Raw genomic sequence first — 21807 nt, forward strand, 5'->3', positions numbered from 1 at the left:
ACTTCTTGTTTTCCCCTAGAATTTCTCAACTCTTATCCTTTGCCACCACTCTCTGTTCCCAAGAATCTTCTACTCTTGGACTTCCAGATTTTCCTTTAGATAGTTTACCAGCTGCAGTTCAAATCCTGGTATGTATAAAATAAGTTAATGACTGGTATACCCAAATGTGGCAAAGAAAGCTTCAAAGTTAACCCTTGGAGATTAATCATTTCCATTAGCCTTGTTATACTCCTCTATAAATTTTGCAAGGCCTGAGATTAATTTGCTGTGCGGCCCAGGAAGCTGTGCAGAGACCAGTGATGTGTTCTGAGTCCTTAAAGAGCTTACAGTCTTGGACGGGGGAAGGTAGACATGCAGCTCAGGTGAAAGTTCCACAGAGGGAAGGAGGACTTCTACCTGATCATGCAGAGGTCTGCGGCAGTGTAAGTTGTGCCTCAGACTCGCCCCAACCTGAGGCAGGGGAGCTGGGACTTTCGCACTCGGCACCGTCAGTCTCACTGGTTAGGAATCGTCCCAGGGGGCACACATTCCCAGGCACTAGCTGCTCTCCCATTCTGGGAGCCAGGCTGGCTCCAGGAGCTCAAGGGCAGTTTTCCTGGAAAGACCTGCAGCAGCTGGCTGTTGGAAGGGAAAGCTGGGAGGCACATGAAGGAGGAAAATGGGTGAGGGGATTTGGTGGAAAACAGACGTTGTCCACCACAGTTTCACGGAGGTCATGACAGTAGCGTCTGGAGTGTTCCCTAGGCAGAGGGAACAGCACGGGCCAAAGGTGTTAAATCACAAAAGGGCCTGGTGTGTTTTTCGGAGAATGCTAATAAATTGTATCACTGGGGCAAGCATGTGTGCCAAAGAGAAAGGTTAGGACCTTATTGTGAAGTGTTTTGCATGGTGAGTGAAGTTGTCTGTATTTTCTGGTGTGGACAAGTGGCCCATTAGACATTATTAAGTAGATGGGATGTGTGGCAATCAGATATATGTTGGAGGAAGACATCTCTGCTGGCAGCGAGGTGAGGTGGGGGGAGCGTGGATGCACAGGGAACAGGTAGGAGACTCTGCTAAGGAAAGCATAATCCAAGGTAGTAGTGACACCACTTAGACGAGAGACTTATTTTTAATCTCTTGTTGCTTTTTATTTTACATTTCCTGAGGGTCAGGGTGTTAGGTTTCCCAGGTATTGTTTACACTGTTCTATACATCTGGAACAGCATTTTTCCTCCTATTTATCACATCTTCTACTTTTCATTCTTTTTGTTTTTTCCTTGGAACTTTTTACTTTGACAATTCTCAGATCTAAGAAGAAGTTCAAAAATAGCAAAACGTAAATCCATAATCCCTTTAACTAGAATCACCAACTTTTAACATGTTGCCACTTTTGTTTGCACTTTCTCATTTTTTTCTAAACAATTCTGAAAGTAAATTGTAGTCAGTATTCTTAAGTACTTCAGTATGCAACTTCTAAGAATTAGAACATTCTTCTACATAACCAGAACACCGTTATCACACCCCTCAGCGTGTTAACAATAATTCTGTAATGCCATCTAATAGACAGTCCATATTGAAATTTCCCTAGTTGTCCTTGTTAGTAGACTTTTTAAAGTAGGGTAAACCGACTTGGGAAAGCAATCTGGGGGGAAGGATTTGAGGATAATGAACACTTTCTAACTCTGTAGTTATAACAGTGAAGCTAGGAGTATGTGGATGAGATTAACTCAGATTAGGAGTAGAGGAAAAAGAGAAGGTACTTTGGAATGAGTAGGATAGGGAAGTGTGTTCAGACATGTAGTTTCAGACATGCTGAATGGGAGTCTATGGGGCATCCGTATAGTCACATCTAATGGGCAATTGAGAGTTTAGGTCTAGAGCTCAAGAAAAAGGTCAGGACTGGAGACAGAGACATGGGAGCCATCAACACATACACGGCAGCTGAAAGATGAGAGTGGGTGAGTTTACCAAGGGAAAGGGTGTGGAACAAGAAGAGGAAACAATGAATATTTGCCTTTGTAGACTTCTGGAAAACAGGAGAAACTTACTGGGTATTGTTTATAATGCAATTTCAATGTCATATGTACATTTTGGTTAAATTTTCTGTGATTATTTTAGGTGTTCTTCATTCCTATGTATTTTTCCTCCTAAATAGGATTCCTTTCCTATGATGTCCATCGAACATGCAATCCGGTGGCTTTACCCGTACACTGTTTTACTAGGACATGAAGGGAAGATGGCTGTGGAAGTTGTTTTAAAAGTAAGTATCTGATGGGGATATATGTATGTGTATAGCTGATTCACTTTGTTGTAAAGCAGAAACTAACACACCATTGTAGAGCAATTATACTCCAATAACAATGTTAAAAAAAAAAAGTATGTGTCTGCTTCACTTTCTTTCCTTACCTTTCCCATTTTCTCTTCTTGTCCCTTCTTTTCCCTTCTTCTCATCTCTCTCTTACCCTTCTTTCCTACTTTTCTTTCTCCATCTTTCTTTCTTTCCCTTGTCTTCTCTTCTTTTCCACCCGTGGAGGCATTGTCATGTCAGTAATGGGGTGTAAACATTCCTTCTGCATTTATTAGTAGGCATTCTACACTAAGGAAGAGCTTTTTCTTCTCCTCCATGTATTAATTTATTCATTTATATCAATATGCACTTATGGATCCCTATTTTATTCAGTGGGTTATAATTGATTACTATCGTCATTTATTTTGATGCTAAAATTATCCCAGGTTTTGGCCAGTGGGAGCCACTTCAAGCGGACCCTTGGCGAGAGAGAGTCATTGACTCACCCCAAATAATTCCTTTTTATGAAAGACTGTTTTTGTTTTTCTTACACGGTTTGGGTCAAGGTGTATAGATTTCTAAGGAGGAGGTAGAATGTGAACACTAAACGGTTGTGGTCTTGTGTATAGGCCCTTCATTTTCTGGAGGCCAGAATTTGACATATGGAATGGTGTTAGTTTCTCCCTTATCCCAAAGAATACACAGGGTCTTTGGGAGTACAGAAGTACTCTCTATGCAGCTGATAATAGTGAGAAGGGCTCAGGAGAGTGGAACAATAGATTCTAGTTACTTCTGTGGGATTTTATTTCATGTATCAGCCAACCCAAGAAACGGTATTTTCATTGATTGGTGATGTCAATCATAATAATAACAAAATAAAACTAACAGAAAGCCGTTCCTCATAAATGCTAAAAAGTATAGTTAGGGGCAGAATCTAAAAGAAAAGCATAAAGAAGCAAGGGGAAAGTAATGGTCAATAAAGAGGCAAAGGAAAGTAGAAGAGGCAGCAAAGAATAGACGCAGGGCTAGGGACGGTGAAATAGCAGCCACTGATGAAAGGGAAGAAAGGGATTTGCTGTGTGTGTGAGAAGGGGTGAGGGAGAGGGAGGGGAAAAAGGAGAAGGTGGAATGGTGTTAAGGAGATAATGAAGAACCATTTGGAAATGGGGAAATTAATTCCTATGCTCAAGGAGTTAGGAAACTACCAGTCTGACTGTATAGTTCACTCTAAGATTCATTCCAGGCTCTGAAAAACAGAACTAGAACTCATCTTTGATTTAATTAACATCTGAGCTACTTTGGCATTGGTCATTGAAATAGAGTACTTAGTGTTTAAGAAAAGAGGCTGTGATTACAGATGAGCTCCCTAGATGCCCATCAGCACAAAGTCCACTGCCTTGGGAACAAGGGTACATAGGGTAGAAGAAAATGCCAGAGTTCTGATAAAATGAAGCAATGTAAAGTTTTGTGACACAACCAGGAGAAGGCATTCAGTGTCTAGATAAGTCCGTTATGAACAAAGGTCTTCATTTTTACTAAGAAAACACTTTGATGCGTTTCTGGTCTCTAATTTCAAAATTAGTCATACAAATTCTATAAAGTTATAGAATACCTTTAAAGAGTTGAGTTTTCCAAAGAAAGTAGTCAGTGCTGCTTCATTTTGTTTGGCCTTTATTTTGACCTTTATAATTAAGGGGAACATAGAGCACTGATTGAGGATCCATATTACAAACAGGAATTATTTCAAATCTGATTGTAGAGTTTTTTAAAAAAAAAGGAAAAAGGGGAATTTTGTTACTTATGTAAGAGAAGAAAAGTGATTGTCTTTTCTTGCCTTAATTTTGTGAAGAATTATATATCTGTTTTACTCCTCAATTTTCTTTTTGATTAAGAGTCTTTAAATTTCCTATGCCAACACATGGTAACTCACCTTGCAACTTGGAGTTCTTTTCCTATTTTAGTGTATTCTAGCCTACTATTTTTATTCTACTGAAATATTTTAGTTTGAATTATTTATAAGGACATAACCAGTACAGCAAGTGTGGTTCAAGGCATTAGTGTTCATTTCTGGAATATAAATGCTCTGACATTAACCCTATTATCAAGTTAAACTGACATTACTATGGCTGGAGTGAAAACATACCCTTTAAGCTCATATATATATTTTCTTAGAATTTAATGGGTCTAGGTTCTAAATTCCAGTGAATTTAATTACTTTGCTAAGGCTTCCTTTCCAAATTGAACCTCCTTGAAATACAGTGTACCCTTTTTTTTTTTTTTGGCACGAAATTATGGTGTCAATGATTGTTATTTGTCTACAGCATGGAAGCAATTCCTACCACATTGTGTGACACCATGGGAATTTGCATATATAAACTGTGCAAAGTATAAAACTTATGTTTTTTGTGGTAGCACAAATAAACAATTTTTCTTAGGCTTGGGAAGAGGAATGAGTCTTGAGTACTTAAGACACAGCAATGAAAACATGATCTGGGCTGTTATGTTTACAGTGTTGAAGTTGAAAATAATTTTCTTCCCCAAAATATATTTTCTAGAGTTGAGTCATTCTGTTGAATAAGCAGTAATCTGTTCTTTCATTGAGTTTCAAGTCTTTCACTATAGTGATAATGTTATAAAAGTATTGTAGGACTTGGGGAGAATAATTTCTGCCTGTTTAACACTAAAAATGAGTTCAGCTCTTCATAGTGAACATGCTGCTATTAGTAGGGCATAGGATTTAATTAATTTTGAATTAGTATCCTCATTTTTCATATACTTATTTGTGTTCTCTGTGTGCATTTTTTATATAACGAGCTGGGATTAGGGGGTGTAACCTAGTGTTAGAACATTGATCATTGGTCTACATGGAGAAAGAATCAGTGGTCTGGGCCTTTTAAATCCAGTTTGACAAATATTGAGAACCTACACTGTAGAAGGCACTGTGCCAGATACTGTGGAAGATTGATTGTTATACTTTATTGTAATCAATTAAACTAACCACACAAGCAATCAGCAGACTGGTGTCCAGGCAGCTATTAACTTGAATTGATTTAAGAAATCAGCTGATATAGGCCTTATTTTAATTTCCTTTAGCATGTTTTCAAGAGTCTCATCATCCTTTTCTAGGAAACTGGAACCTTCGATTATCAAGCATTGTAGGCTGCAAACTTCTACCAGATCAGAAACTCAGCGATTCCATTTCTTGGCATTTAGTAAATTTTAGGGACTATTTTCATATCACCTTAGTAATTAGCTTAAGTAGAATGAGTGGTATCTGTAAAAATAGGGGAAAAAATTCTCATTAATTTTTTTACCTTTATTTTTATAACATAGAGTGGGTTTCAGTTCTCATTAAGATGGAACCTTCCAAATATCCAACATTAATACTAAAATAAAAAGTAAATTACATGTCTTTTTGGTAATTTTACAGCGCTTTGAACTCCAAGATTCAAGAAGCTCTCTGCTTCCTGAAGAGGTTGTGAGAGTGGAGAAGATGACTGAAAACCATGTCTTCCAAGCTTCTGTGACCATCCGGATTGCAGAAAAAGAGGTGACCATTAAGGTAATGAATGAATCAAGGTTTGTACTTTCTACGATGTGCCTTGTTCTGTCCATTTTTATGACCTAAATTGGGTTTATGATTCCCATATAAGTCTTCTTTGGTTCCATAGCATCACATCTATATACGTGTATCTGTATATCTATATATCCAGAGTCATGTATGTTTGTAAACTGGAAAAGTTCAGGAGAAACATAGGGATAGCTTTTCATCAAAAACCAAAGTCAGCCTCTGGGAAAATCAAATAAAGTGTTTATCAATGAAAGCATTTTGTGTTCTGAGTCCTTGGTAAGAAATAGTCATTGTTTTCAAACTTTTTTTTTTTTTTTTTGCGGTATGCGGGCCTCTCGCTGTTGTGGCCTCTCCCGTTGTGGAGCACAGGCTCTGGATGCGCAGGCTCAGCGGCCATGGCTCACGGGCCCAGCCGCTCCGCGGCATGTGGGATCTTCCCGGACCGGGGCACGAAACCGTGTCCCCTGCATAGGCAGGCGGACTCTCAACCACTGTGCCACCAGGGAAGGCCCTGTTTTCAAACATATTTTAACAACTAGGGAATGCTCCTTTCAAATAAAATCTTTGTCAGCTACATGAAACAGTTAAAAGATGAGCTGTTGTAGTTGAACAGTTTTTAGAGGAGGGGAACGATATTTGCTCATAGAGCTCCAACTGCTTGCTCTGCCTCCCTTTTTCTAACCCTTCCCTCGAGGGTCCTAAGAATCCTAAGAGGTGATAGGAAGCTAACACTAGGAAACACAGCCTGAAAAATGCTGACAATTAGATTGTAAGTGAATGTAGGAAAGAATAAATGCTTGCCTTCTTATGTTATGACAGAGCAAGCATTCATGATAGGCTTTTTTGTTTGTTTGAACATGATATTAGTAATACTTATTCAGGTCACTGTATTTACTCAATCATCAAACGAAACATTGATTATGTCTACCATGAGCCAGGCTCTGTATTAAAATCCACTTAGTGCCTGCAGTGTACTAGTTACTGTATTTTTCTCTTCACATATATTATGCCATTTACATCCCCCAATAACCCCGGAGATAACTTTTATTATCTCCATTTTATAGATTAGAAAACAGATGTGAAGAGGGTAATCAATTCACCCATGGTCACCAGCTACCAAATGGCACAGCTGGGCCTTCTAGACAGCACACTCCACACGACACTCTGCTGTCTCCTTCAGATGAGTGACCTCACAGCTGATGGTCTAGGATAGAGGCAGATGAGTAAGAAGTGCATTGGAATGGCTATGGAGATGTAGAGATGGAAGGAACACCAGGAGTCAGGAGAAGGAGTAGAGAAAGTTTCAGAGAGGAGATGGGGCTTGAGCTAAGTCTTATGACACAGGAGTTTTCCAGTGGCCCAGGAGTGGAAAGGTGATAGGACATTTCAGGCGGTTTGAACAGAATGTCCAGGGACATGAGATGTGAGCGAGCTTTCATTATTTGCTTCCCTTTGGTAATGGCTTTCTAACATCATTGCCTCCCGGCCCTTCAAGTTAGCCTTCTATGTTACCACCATTTGTTTTCTTAAAATCAGATCTGATCTTGTCACTTCCAAACTTGTAATTCTTTAGGGTTTGTCTTGCCTACAGTATGATCAAGTCCAGAGTCCCCAGCAGGGCATGGAAATCCAGGAGACTTTAATAAGGAAGAGATAGGAAATAAAAGGAAGTAGGTGTGAAGGATGGGAGATTTTAAGAACAGATGCTTCTGAGTGGCAAACTAAAATAAGAGTGGAAAAAAGATTTGTGGACAGTTTAAAAATCAGGAGATCTTTGGTGATTTTGGAGGATCCCAGTAGACTGATTTTAAATTCTGTACTTATAACTGAAATTTGGGCAAAAACCTTCATTCTCAAGCAGTGACATTGTTATTATAAGTTATAAATAGTACGAAAATTACTTGATTCATATGAAAATGTCTGACAACATAGGACTTTAATTTTAGAGGGATGATTGATTTGGAAGTTTGATGAAAACGATTATCAGATGTGTGAATGAGAAAATAATTGTTGCTCTATTGAAATATCAAAAACAGTATAGAATTGAATTGAGCAGGAAATTAGTAGGGGCTTTTAAATGGCAGTTGTATGCTTTCATTTAACTATTATTTTGAGAAAAACATGTGCATATTATATTTACCTCTCTTTATAGGTGCCAGCTGGAACCAGGCCATTAAGTCAACCTTGCACATCAGACCGTTTTATACAAACTTTAAGCCATAAACAACTACTGGCTGAAATGATGCAGTCTCACATGGTTAAGGACATATGTTTAATTGGAGGAAAAGTAAGAATAGCAGCCTCACTGCTAAGTTCTGTTTCCTGACTTTTGGTGGTTTTGACTTATCCCTTGAATGATTATGTTTCCATTTGTAGGGCTGTGGAAAAACAGTCATCGCTAAGAACTTTGCAGATACCTTAGGATACAATATAGAACCTATCATGCTCTATCAGGTAAGAAGTTCGTTTTTAGCACTTGGACTATAAACATACTTTTGGACCGTCAGCAGAATTTGTGGATATTCTTCCTTTAGTTGTACCTGTTAATTTTGAAGTAGATAAATAACTGAAACAGCTATCAAATTGGAGTGCAGCTATAATTATTTGGAATTTTTGAAAGTGTGTTCTAGGATATCTGATGTGCCCAACATACCAGGGTCTGTTTTTCAAGAGAGATCCATTTTACAAGCCTGTGCACACACACACAGTACATGTAATAGTAATTTGGAAATCTAAACAAAATAGGTTTCAGCAGCAGTGAGAGATAATTAGGTATTCACCAAATAGATTATTATTTTTTTATTGTGGTAAAATGTACATAACATGAAATTTACCATTTTAACCATTTTAAAAATTTTATTTATTTTTTCTTTTGCTGAATATTTATTCTTAATTGAAGTATAGTTGTTTTACAATATTGTGTTAACTTCTCTACAGCAAAGTGATTCAGTTATATGTATATATACATTCTTTTTAAGATTCTTATCCATTATGGTTTATCTCAGGATATTGAATATAGTTCCCTGTGCTATACAGTAGGACCTTGTTGTTTATCCATTCTATCACTTTAATCATTTTTTTTTAGTGTACAACTCACTGGCATTAAGTCCATTCACAATGTTGTGAAACCATCACCACTAGCTATTTCTAGAAAGCTTTATATTCCCAAATAGAAACTCTATAACCATTAAATAATAAATTCTCTGCCTCCCTCTAGACCCTGGTAACCTCTATGTGACTTTCTGTCCCTAGGAATTTGTCTATTCTAGGTACCTCATGTAATGGAATCATGTACTTTTTTTTTTTTAAACATCTTTATTGGAGTATAATTGCTTTACAGTGGTGTGTTAGTTTCTGCTTTATAACAAAGTGAATCAGCTATACATATACATATATCCCCATATCTCCTCCCTCTTGCGTCTCCCTCCCACCCTCCCTATCCCACCCCTCTAGGTGGTCACAAGGAATCATACACTTTTTGTCCTTTTGTCTCTAGATTATGTTACTTAACATTATGTTTTCAAGGTTCATCCATGTTATAGCATATCTCACACGTTCATTCCTTTTTATGGCTGAATAATATTTTTGTTTATCCATTCATATGTTGATGAACACTTGAGTTGTTTCTACCTTTTGGCTATTGTGAGTAATGCTGCTATGAACACTGGAGTACAAGTATCTGTTTGAGTCCCTGCTTTCATTTCTTTCAGGTTTATATGTTGGAGTGGTATTGCTGAATCATATTGTAATTCTACCTTTAACTCTTTGAGGAGCTGCTAAACTGTTTTCCATAGCAGCCACACCATTTTACATTCCCACTAGCAGTGCATGAGGGTTCCAGTTCCTCCACATCCTTGTCAACACTTGTGATTTCCTGTTTTCTTGTTTTGTTTTGTTTCTGTGTTCATTTTGCTTTGCTTTTTATAATAGCCATCCTAATGGGTGTGAAGTAGTAACTTGTGGTTTTGATTTGCATTTCCCTAGTGACCAATGATATTGAGCATCTTTTCATGGGTTTATTACCATTTATATATCTTATTTGGAGAAATACCTTTTCAAGTTCCTTGCCTATGTTTTAATTGCATTGTCTTCTGTTGCTGAACTGTAAGAGTTCTTCATATATTCTGCATATTAAGGCATTCTCAGATATATTATTTGCGAATGTTTTCTCCCATTCTGTGGTTGTCTTCTCACTCTCTTTTTTTTCTTTTTAACATCTTTATTGGAGTATAATTGCTTTACAGTGGTGTGTTAGTTTCTGCTTTATAACAAAGTGAATCAGTTATACATATACATATGTTCCCACATCTCTTCCCTCTTGCGTCTCCCTCCCTCCCAACCTCCGTATCCCACCCCTCTAGGTGATCACAAAGCACCGAGCTGATCTCCCTGTGCTATGCGGCTGCTTCCCACTAGCTATCTATTTTACGTTTGGTAGTGTATATATGTCCATGCCTCTCTCTCACTTTGTCACAGCTTACCCTTCCCCCTCCGCATATCCTCAAGTCCATTCTCTAGTAGGTCTGTGTCTTTATTCCCATCTTACCCCTAGGTTCTTCATGACCTTTTTTTTTTTCTTCTTAGATTCCATATACATGTGTTAGGGTACGGTAGTTGTTTTTCTCTTTCTGACTTACTTCACTCTGTATGACTGACTCTAGGTCCATCCACCTCACTACAAATAACTCAATTTCATTTCTTTTTATGGCTGAGTAATATTCCATTGTATATATGGGCCACATCTTCTTTATCCATTCGTCTGTTGATGGACACTTAGGTTGCTTCCATGTCCTGGCTATTGTACATAGAGCTGCAATGAACATATTGGTACATGACTCTTTTTGAATTATGGTTTGCTCAGGGTATATGCCCTGCAGTGGGATTGCTGGGTTGTACGGTAGTTCTATTTTTAGTTTTTTAAGGAACCTCCATACTGTTCTCCATAGTGGCTGTATCAATTTACATTCTCACCAACAGTGCAAGAGTGTTCCCTTTTCTCCACACCCTCTCCAGCATTTATTGTTTCTAGATTTTTTGATGATGGCCATTCTGACTGGTGTGAGATGTTATCTCATTGTAGTTTTGATTTGCATTTCTCTAATGATTAATGATGTTGAGCATTCTTCAACTCTCTTGATAGTATCCTTTGATGCACAAAATTTAATTTAATTTTGATGAAGTCTAATTTATCTTTTTGTTGTTGTTGCCTGTGTTTTTGGTGTTATATTCAACAAATCATTGCCAAGTCCAATGTCATGAATTTTCCCCTATGTTTTCTTCTAAGAGTTTTACAATTTTAGGTCTTACATTTAGGTCTCTAACCCATTTTGATGTAATTTTTGTATATGGTGTAAAGTAAGTGTCCAACTTCAATCTTTGCATGTGGATATCCAGTTTTCCCAGCACCATTTGTTGAAAAGACTGTCTTTTCTCCATAGGATGATCTTGGCAATCTTGTAAAAAATCAACTGACCATATATGTGATGGTTTGTGTCTGGGCTTTCTGTTCTACTCCATTGGTTTATATGTCTGTCCTTATGTCAGTATCACACTGTTTTAATTACCATAGGTTTATAGTAAGTTTTGAAATCAGGAAGTATGAGACCTCCAACTTTGTTTTCTTTTCCAGGATTGTTTTGGCTATTTAGGGTCCCTTGAGATACCAGATGAATCTTAGGATAGGTTTTTTCTATTTATGAAAAAAAAAAAAAAAGTTGAGATTTTGATAGAAATTGCAATGAATCTATAGATCATTTTGGGTAGTAGTGTCATCTTAATATTAAATCATCTATTCTGTAAACGTAGATGAATTTCTGTTTGTTTATGTCTTTTAAAATTTTTTTCAGCAATGTTTTATAATTTTCAGTGTACAAGTCTCATCTCCTTGGTTAAACTTATTCTTAAGTATTTTTGAATGGATTATTCTGGTGGACGTACATGCTGAATATAGTATTATAAAAAAGCAAACTTACAGCTCGTGTTTTTACAGAGTGAAATTTTCGGTCATGTATTTTTTTGTAATGATATCTCTAAGACATTTTTATCCTGCTAATTTACTGATTTCTACGTATTCGTGTTTGGCTGGTCATGGTATCTTTTTACCTCTAGCAGAGTCTGTTTCTTATTCTTGGAACAATTTTGGATAGTGGATGTGATATACTATTTACTTACATTTTAGGAAGCATTTTGTGTTTTTAGTTTATTCTTTTGTTTAACTTTTTAATTATTACTGACAATAAATATATTTATATTAAAATTGTTCTTATTTTTGAAAAATGACGTTTAAACCAGTTTCTTGCTGTGACCTTATCATAGAAAATTTTGTTAACAGCTCACATTTCAAATGATTCTGTTGAGAGTTTTTTCATGCTGCTTTAAGTTACTTTGTGCCTATGGGTTGAATTGGCCAGAGTTAGAAGCAATTATAATCACATGGTACTGGTAACTTTTGGGCTATAAGCAGAAAAATCTATTGTAAAAGATATTTGAGAATTCTCCCTGAAATTATTTTTTTTTCTTTCTTCTGGGTAACTTAACTCATTCAAAGCACTAAGGTATCATTTAGTATTTTGAGTTACTTTGAAAAGAATTTTGGAAATGAAAGAGAAAGCATCCTGCCTTGGTATAAAACTGTGGAGGATTTATACCTCCTACTATTTTGTACAGTTTTTGTTATCGTATTTCTAGAAATACAGGTAAAGTTAGTTATATAAAAAAATAGGAAAAGATAATTAACTGATTAAGGACTTAAAAGATTCAAATATTTACTAAGAAATACTCCATGATTTTAAAAGATGAAATTTATGAAGAAGCATATGATCCAAGCTTATGAAATCATGAAGAATATGAATTAAGGTGAAGAGACTTAAACCAGTACTGATATCCTGAGTCTTGAGCAATAAACATGTAGGGGAAAGAAAATAAATTTCTACATTACACAGCAGGTGACAAGTCTTAGAACCCACTGAAAAAATATATATTTATATATGTTTTTCAAAAATATATTTTAAAGTGAGTCTTTATGAATTGATTCTAGGTCTACTGGATTTTTTAAGGGAAGTAAGGAAATTGGCAGGAGAGGGGAGTATATTTTTTGCTTAATTCATGGAAGATGCAATGAAGAATACCCTGCCCTCTTAGAAAATCATCCTCTTGGTGATGGTTAGCTCAATATGCTAGTTCATCTGTCTATACCTTTCCACAGCTCAGGTTAGAAGTGATCTGAGGATGGCATTTTATCATCTCACCAACCTGTCAACCATCAACTTTCTAGTTTCCAATGAAAATACTTTTCTACCAAATAATGGAGAGAAAAAAATTTCCAAATCATCAATATATTTTTAAAACAAGTTAAATTTTATTATAAATATATCATATTCCACTTATAAGTCTAGGATAAATACAAGCATAACTTAACCTTTCCAGCTGCCATTGCTTTGAAATCATTTGGAGAAGACCTTTTGAGGATAATATTTCTTTTCTCTTTGACTCCATCCCCATTTGTTAGTATTTCTAAAGTTGTACACATTATTATTTTTTACATTAAAATAAAAACTCCCGGGGCTTCCGTGGTGGCTCAGTGGTTGAAACTCTGCCTGCCGATGCAGGGGACACAGGTTCGTGCTCCGGTCCGGGAAGATCCCACATGCCGCGCAGCGGCCCTGCCCGTGAGCCATGGCCGCTGAGCCTGCGCGTCCGGAGCCTGTGCTCCGCAACGGGAGAGGCCATAACAGTGAGAGGCCTGCGTACCGCAAAACATAAATAAATAAATAATAAAAACTCCCATTCTAATGAAATAATTAGAAATAATTATTTGGAAATAATTTATGCCTCATCAATTTTTTCCAGACAGTACTCTTTCTGTATCAGATTTCTGTAGTCGATTTAGTCAGTGATTCTTACACTGTAGTGATAAATTATCCTATGAGCATATGCTTGAACTGTGAAGATTGCGGTCACCTCAACCTGCTATCCATTAAAAGAACCAAACAAGAGAGTATGTATATATCTATCAATTAAGCTCTCTCAGCTCCACTGAAAAACTACCGAAAGTATCCTGCCATTGAGAATGTTATCTTTATGTATGAAAGAATTAGTTTAATAGGTTGAGAACAGATTTTCTTATATATTTTTGGAGAGTGACAATAAGTTCACAAAAATATTATTTTATTTTAATGTATTTTTTAACTTTCCTGTTGTTTGTTGATTGATAAATAAACAAAGATAGGAAAATTATACTATTCAATTTGATGGCAGACCATTCTATTACCTGAGACTCTTCTGAGATATGAAGTCAGTCTCTTCTAATTTCTGCCACAGGATAAGGTCATTTAGTCATATCTTATTAATCTTCTATCTGACAAACATGGGTGATGATATTCAAAAGGCACACAAGTTTTGCCATAAGAATATTTTGCCCATCCTCAGCATACACACTATCTACCTTATAGATGTCCTTCAAGGGTTGGGAAAACTGGTACAGAGATGAGGAAAGTAATCACATATTCTGAAAACCCCTTTTCCAGTTTTGCTTTTCTGCTCATTAATCTTTAGAGAAATGTCTGGGAGAGAAAAATGGTTTCTGAAGTATAGACTTCAGAAAGGGATAGAGAAGTGTAATAATGGAAACATGTTTTGTAGGTGAGTTTGTTTCTTTCTCTCTCCATATGGCTTCTTTCCAGGAACTGGATCAAAGCATATATTAGGCATTTTATTGACATTTGCAGGTTTTGTAAGCTGTTAATTAGTTGGTTTTTATGATAGAAACCAAGCTGCTGAGATTAATTTGACTCTTTTTGCTTATAATTTCATATTTATTAGTAACGTTCATCTATTTCTTTGGGACAGAGGAACTAATTTAATAAGATTAAAGATTAGATTTTGGTTTTATAATAATATAGCCCATATTAACAAAAAATTTCCAGAAGTTTGACCCAACATAGAGAATTTAGTGGGAATAAGTAACTCAACATCTGTTTTCCTAGAAGATGTAGAGATTTCCCTGTTACTTGTACATGTATAAAGCTACACTTAATATGTGGGTTTTGCCTTATTTTTAGACTTGACTATTTTTAGAACTGGGTTTCATATGAAGGAAAAGAAAAACAGAGCCTTTACACAGATTTGTGGCTGTACATAAAATAAGTTTTATAATAGGTTATAAAAATCTTAAATCATTTGGCTCAAGTGTTAGGTCAGATTCTTTTAACTGGTTATTCTTTTTTTAGTGTTGAAGTCAGTGATTTCATAGTATTGAAGACATACAGGTTATTATTCTTCTCTTTCACAACCAGATAAGGGCATATTTCCAGATTTCTTTCCACACCATCGTAAACAGCACCAGATCTGAGATCTTGTTTTTCTGTTTAAGTACTACTTGGATTAAAAGCCGAGTCAACTCCAATCAAAAATTTAGGTCAAATAAGTTTAAGAGACTTACAATGAACATAATCACTGTCTAAAACACGTTGAAGTCTTAGGATCATTTTTGACCCCTTAGCTAAGTTTTTCTTCCTATAGCTAAACTCAAACAAAATCCTTTTCTTCATCTTCCATCTAATCTACAATTCCTCCTTCTTCCTGTGTATGTTTTCACTGACCTATGTCTTGGACTTCTTTTTTTTTTTTTTTGCGGTACACAGGCCTCACTGTTGTGGCCTCTCCCGTTGCGGAGCACAGGCTTCGGACGCGCAGGCTCAGTGGCCATGGCTCACGGGCCCAGCCGCTCCGCGGCATGTGGAATCCTCCTGGACCGGGGCACGATCCCGTGTCCCCTGCATCGGCAGGCGGACTCTCAACCACTGTGCCACCAGGGAAGCCCTGTCTTGGACTTTTTTACTTGCTTCTTGACTTTGTCTTGAATCTGCACTTTTTTCATGAAGATTTCAAGAGTCTGTATTCATTTAAGTAGTTTGTATTCAACCTCAGAGACTAACTTTCTGTATGATTCTGTAGATCATTTTGTTTTCTTGATTTATTTTGCTGTAATCTGTCATCCTTTCTGTCTTCTTAGTATTTTTTCTTTTTCCCACAAAGAATAACCTTCATAAGGCTCTCTAGGAATTTACTTGCCTCAATTCCTTCAAATTTCTTTTATTATAAAATTTATTTTTAAAAAATGTATGTCATCATGCAAGTTCTACATCCTCTGAATTTTGAAATAGAAATTATAAACGAGGAGTAGTTGTCTTTTCGTAGAACTCTTCCTCATTCTTTGTCTTTTTTAGTTGCATATTATTCCATCATGTGGTTATACCAGAGTTTATTCAACCAGTCTCCTATATATGGACAATTGGATTGTTTCCAATATTTTGTAATTACAAACTAAGTTGCAATGAATAACCTTTGCATATGTATTTTCACATTGTTAGAAGTACATCTTCAGGATTAATTCCTAGAAGTGGAATTGTTAGGTCAATAGGTAAATATATGTGTACTTTTGTTAGGTATTGCCAAATTTTCCTCTGTAAGGATTATACCATTTTGCATTCCCACCAACAATGCCAACAGAGAGGGCCACCAAGCTCTTTAATGTTTGCCAATTTGATAGTTAGAAATGATATATAAGGAGTAGTTTTGTTTGTTTGTTTGTTTTTTGTTTTTATTTATTTATTTATAGCTGTGTTGGGTCTTCGTTTCTGTGCGAGGGCTTTCTCTAGTTGTGGCAAGCAGGGGCCACTCTTCATTGCGGTGCGCGGGCCTTTCACTGTCGCGGCCTCTCTTGTTGCGGAGCACAAGCTCCAGACGCGCAGGCTCAGTAGTTGTGGCTCACGGGCCTAGTTGCTCCGCGGCATGTGGGATCTTCCCAGACCAGGGCTCGAACCTGTGTCCCCTGCATTGGTAGGCAGATTCTCAACCACTGCACCACCAGGGAAGCCCCTAAGTAGTTTTAATTTGCATTTCTTATATTAGGAAAGAAATTGAAAATCCTTCCTATTTTTAAGGGCCATTATTGTCCTTAGTAAATTATCTGTTCATTTCTTTTGCCCATTTTTCTGCTAAGTTTTTGGTCTTCTTTCCTCTCAATATTTAAGTTTCTAATATTAGGCATATTTGCTTTCTATCTGTGATATATGCTGCATAAATTTTTCTCTGAGTTTGTCAGTTATACTTTGATTTTCTTTATGAATAAATTAGTTTTTTCCTTGTAAATTAAAAAAATTTGTAGTTAAATGTATTAATATTTTATTTTATTGCATTTAGATTTTGAGTCATGGCTAGAAAGCCTTTCCCTATACCCAGGTTAGGGAGGAATTCACTCATGCCTTTTTCAGCTTCTACGTTGACCTCTGTCCAGTTCTTGCACATAACCCCTTATATTTTAGAACCAGCAGCGGAGAACTGGGTCTTGCTCAAGCTGCCATCTCTCTTTCTGACCACAGCTGAGAAACATCCTCCAACCTTAAGGACTCAGATTATAAGATTGGGCCCACACGGGTAATCCAGAATAATCTCCCCATCTCAAGGTCATTAACTTAACCACGTCTGCAGAGTTCCTTTTGCCATGTAAGGTAACATATTCACAGGTTCTGGAGATTAGGATATGGATATCTTTGTGGAGGGTATTCTTCTGCCTACTACACTGACCATTCTGGAAGATCACACCACTGAGAACATTGCCACTGATGGTATTTGAGTTACAAATGTAGCACACCTCTTTCAGTGTATAGTTTTCATATGCATAGTGATTCTACATGTAGCTGCAAGCATCCAACTTCATGATATTTTATGGTGTAGCTGTGCTCATACATTTGTTGAAGTGTGTATTACTTATTAACAAGTTATTTTCCCTAAAATAAAATGTAGGCATTATCCTGAATTTTTATTTGAAGTTATGTGTATAGGTATATTATATTACCTATGGAGTTTTTCAAGGCTATAAAGCAAAAATTACAAAATATTGTTTACAAAATGGGGGTGTTTATAAAACAGGGTTGGGTCTAACAGGATTGAGAATGCAGCAGGTTAGACCACAGCATAGGGCTTGGCATAAAGAAGATACTCAGTTGAATATGCACCATCCTAGAGGCTTGGGAAATCTTAAACTATTTTAAGTAGAATGACTTTTGTTTTTAAGTATGTAAGGGATAGATGTGATTATTCAAACATTGTTGTCATTCTCCCCATCAAACACATTTAAGAGCTTTTCCATTTATAGCGTTCTCTAATGCAGAAAAGCAATAGAATTATTTAGATCAATTTCTGATTTTTGAGAACTAATTAGTTCTTACAGGACAAGGCAGGAGGCTGTTTTGAGACAAATTCATTTCAGTTTTAGAATTACAATCTTTTGTGTATTTCCTATGTTTTTCAAACATAAAATTTTGTGACAATTTAATAATAGCTTTTTGCAGCCTCTTTGAAGTGATTCAAGTTATTTACTAAAATTTATAATTACTCTAAAATAGGCCAGTAAAGTGGTATTTCCTGGCTTTCAGAATTAAGGATGAGAAAGGTTAAGTGCCAGAGTTTATACCTCAAACAAAGCGTCTACAGCAGGTCCTAGCTTATTAATTTTCAAGTCATTTTCTTGCCTACTAGACTGTACATCTTTAAAAACAGTAAGTAACAGACAATGAGAGGCTCACTCTGAGATGAGAGGAAACTGGGTCGAGGCCCTAAAAGTATCATCTGTTTTTATTTGGAATGCTTTCCTTCACATTAGCTTGATTTGCTTTAGGATGCGAGGGTTCTTGTTACATCACAGTTTGTTTTTCAGTATTGGTCTGTTTTTCTACTTGCTAGCTTTTCAAAAACAACATAATAGAAAGGAGGAATGGAGGAGTTTGCAAAAATCAATGGTTGTTTTCAACTGATAGAAGTCCATCTCAACAGTGTATTATTTTTATAATTGAAACTTTGTGAAACATTATCTTAGGCTCTTGTTTTGATGCAGAAATCATCTCAAAAGCTGAGTGTAATGACAGTTGTAGTATTTTATGTTAAGCTTGCAATTAGAACTACTTGGAGTGTTTATATGATAGGACATAGTACAAAGTTATGTATTGAAAAGGTAGGTTATTTGCTGGTTCAACTTGATAACTTATTAAACTTATATATTCTAAAAACGCAAAGTGTATCGTAAAGTTTAACTGTGCAATATATGTTATAAAGGTTCATCTTGTTGTATTTGCATAAATTTGCCATTTAAAAGGCAGTAAGTTTTACATTTGCTTTTTAAAAAAAAGTATCCAAACATGATATTGAAATCTTTTATAACTTTGCAAATATGTACTAGACTCCTTATTTAATTGAAACAGTGTACATTTTAAGTAACGGACAACATCTTTTGTGTTATGTTAACAAGTTAAGTTATCATGAAGTATTTATTAGATTTATAAAAGCACACCAGGAGGCCTTTGGGCATGTGTATAAAAATAAACATTACAGTAAGACCAAATCCATTTGCTCAAGGAAGAAAACAAAAGTAACCAAGGAATCCTACCAAATAAGGAATTCCAGCCTGAAAGGTATTTCATTTACCATCCTTGGCGATCCAGAAACATAGGATCCATAAACTTGAAGAGGGAAAGAATTTCAAATTTGAGGATTCTCTGTAGAATAGCTCCAAACTTAAGGACACTGTGTGATGAAGTCGAAGTACTGTTGTTGAGAACAAATTGTTATGCTTGACCATCTCTATTAGTTAGGACTTTTGTTTTAAATGTACTTTACAGTAATTTTGATTGGGGGTCTTAGGGAAATCTTTTAAGGTCTTCAGGAACTTACAGTCACCAGAGATCACTGTAAGAGTAAGGATTTGCTAAAGGTTAGTGAGATTAACGATGAAGTTATGTATTTATATTCTTATGAGGAACATGTCAAGAAAGAAAAGAAAGAGGATATAACTTTGATTTGATTTATTTAATTAATTAATTTATTTATTTTTGGCTGCATTGGGTCTTCGTTGCTGTGCGCGGGCTTTCCCCAGTTGTGGCAAGCAGGGCCCCCTCTTCCTTGCTGTGCGCAGGCTTCTCATTGCGGTGGCCTCTCTTGTTGCAGAGCATGGGCTCTAGGCGCATGGGCTTCAGTAGTCGTGGCATGTGGGCTCCGTAGTTGTGGCTCACGGTCTCTAGAGTGCAGGCTCAGTAGCTGTGGTGCACGGGCTTAGCTGCTCCATGGCATGTGGGATCTTTCTGGACCAGGGTTCGAACCTGTGTCCCCTGCATTGGCAGGTGGATTCCTAACCGCTGAGCCACGAGGGAGGCCCCATAACTTTGATTTGATTTTGACTTTCACAAATTTCTGTAAGTACATTATGTTTTATAAATATGTTTTATTCTTGGAAATAAAAAGTAAATATGTACTTCTCAGCTGTGTCATCTAGTTGCCTTTTATGATTTCTAAGTGCTTTGTTTTTCTATTCTTCCCCTATTAAAAAAAACCCCAATTACTCAGGATCCAGCCCATTTTCTGAATATATTCAATTTTATTGCTGATTTACAAACCAGTTTCATAGAAACAGGGCTTTCTGAGGTGTTTGAACTGAAAACCATTTGGCAGAACCAGAGAGATAGTCAAAAAGAACAGCAAAGGGAAAGGCATTAACAGGCAGAGTTCAACTAGTGCCTCTGGGAACTGAGTTGAAGTAGCTTGGGGTTTAAGCTAGTAAAAGCTGTGAAAATCCTGATTTTACAGTCTATTGACTACTGTTGAGAAATTAACAACCTGAAGAGGGACATTGGCCAGCCCAGCTCCTGGGATGCTTCGTGTTCATTTCCTGTGGTTCCCTGAAGCTCTCCCAGATTCAGGTAGCTGCTGGCTGGCAGCCTCTATGCAGGTGAGGAGTGGTGCCCATTATGCCCTCACATAGGTGGGAAGATGGACAGGGTGGGAGGGTTGCCCTGCTACACTTCAGCAGTCTATTTCTTTAACCTTAGCAAACATTTTTCAGTGCTGCTTCAAGCAGGAGACTCCACTTTTATCCTCAATGATGCCCCCTGAATCCATTAACTCTTCCTTATCTCCCACATAGGGAAAGGCGTTTGCTGGCACAGTATCTCCCATGGGGGAGCGATTCAGAGAGAACAGCTTTAGTTTTTTGAGGAAGGTTCCAAAAGGGACACATTAAGCCAATAGAAAGCGTTGTCGAGTGTTGCAGCCATGGCACGTTTCTTAGCTTTCTCCCCATCCGCCATACCCACCCCACAGCCAATTGTTAGTCTAACATCATTTGCTTTTTGCAGGATCCGCTATAGCTATGGACATCTCCAGTAGCTCTAACCCACCAACCCTGGACCCATTTTTGAGAATTTGCTGGAAAATGCATTTGGCATATGAAATTTTACTTTATAGAGGTTTTTTTTTTTTTTGCGGTACGCGGGCCTCTCATTGTTGTGGCCTCTCCCATTGCAGAGCACAGGCTCCGGACGCGCAGGCTCAGCGGCCATGGCTCACGGTTCCCAGCCGCTCCACAGCATGTGGGATCTTCCCAGACTGGGGCACGAACCCGCGTCCCCTGCATCAGCAGGCGGACTCTCAACCACTGTGCCACCAGGGAAGCCCTACTTTATAGAGTTTTTAAGAACACATCAGTTATGTCAGTTGGACATTAACAGACACTTACTCCTCTCTCACGCATGCAAGCTCACTCTCAGGATAACATTGAAGTTCTATTTTCTTAGCCAATTTCAACGATATGATACAGAGTTATCAGCTATAGTCACCATGTTTTATATTATATACTCAGATCTTAATTCATCTTATACCTGAAACTTTGTACCCTTTTACCAACCTCTTCCTATTTCCCCCACCCCTCAGTCCCTGACAACCACTCTTCTGTCTATTTCTAAGAGTTTGACTTTTTTTTTTAAGATTCCACATACAAGTGATTGCATACAGTATTTTGCTTTTTCTGTCTGGCTTATTTCACTTAGCACAATGCCCTCAAGGTCCAGCAAATGGCAGAACTTCCTTCTTTTTCATGGCTGAATAATATTCCTCTGTGTGTGTGTGTGTGTATCACAAT

General features: G+C 37.1%; 1 protein-coding gene across 1 annotated transcript in view; it reads left to right on the forward strand.

The window, feature by feature from the left end:
- Nucleotides 1-21807, forward strand: part of VWA8 (von Willebrand factor A domain containing 8) — a 348433-nt gene that overhangs the window by 73187 nt on the left and 253439 nt on the right. Inside the window, exons 8-12 of the mRNA XM_065896053.1 lie at nucleotides 20-128; nucleotides 2138-2242; nucleotides 5700-5831; nucleotides 7993-8127; nucleotides 8217-8294. Of these exons, the coding sequence (XP_065752125.1) occupies nucleotides 20-128; nucleotides 2138-2242; nucleotides 5700-5831; nucleotides 7993-8127; nucleotides 8217-8294 (559 nt within the window). The remainder of the gene's footprint in view (nucleotides 1-19; nucleotides 129-2137; nucleotides 2243-5699; nucleotides 5832-7992; nucleotides 8128-8216; nucleotides 8295-21807) is intronic.

The sequence above is a fragment of the Phocoena phocoena genome, chromosome 18, assembly GCF_963924675.1.
Source record: "Phocoena phocoena chromosome 18, mPhoPho1.1, whole genome shotgun sequence".
Lineage (NCBI taxonomy): Eukaryota > Metazoa > Chordata > Mammalia > Artiodactyla > Phocoenidae > Phocoena > Phocoena phocoena.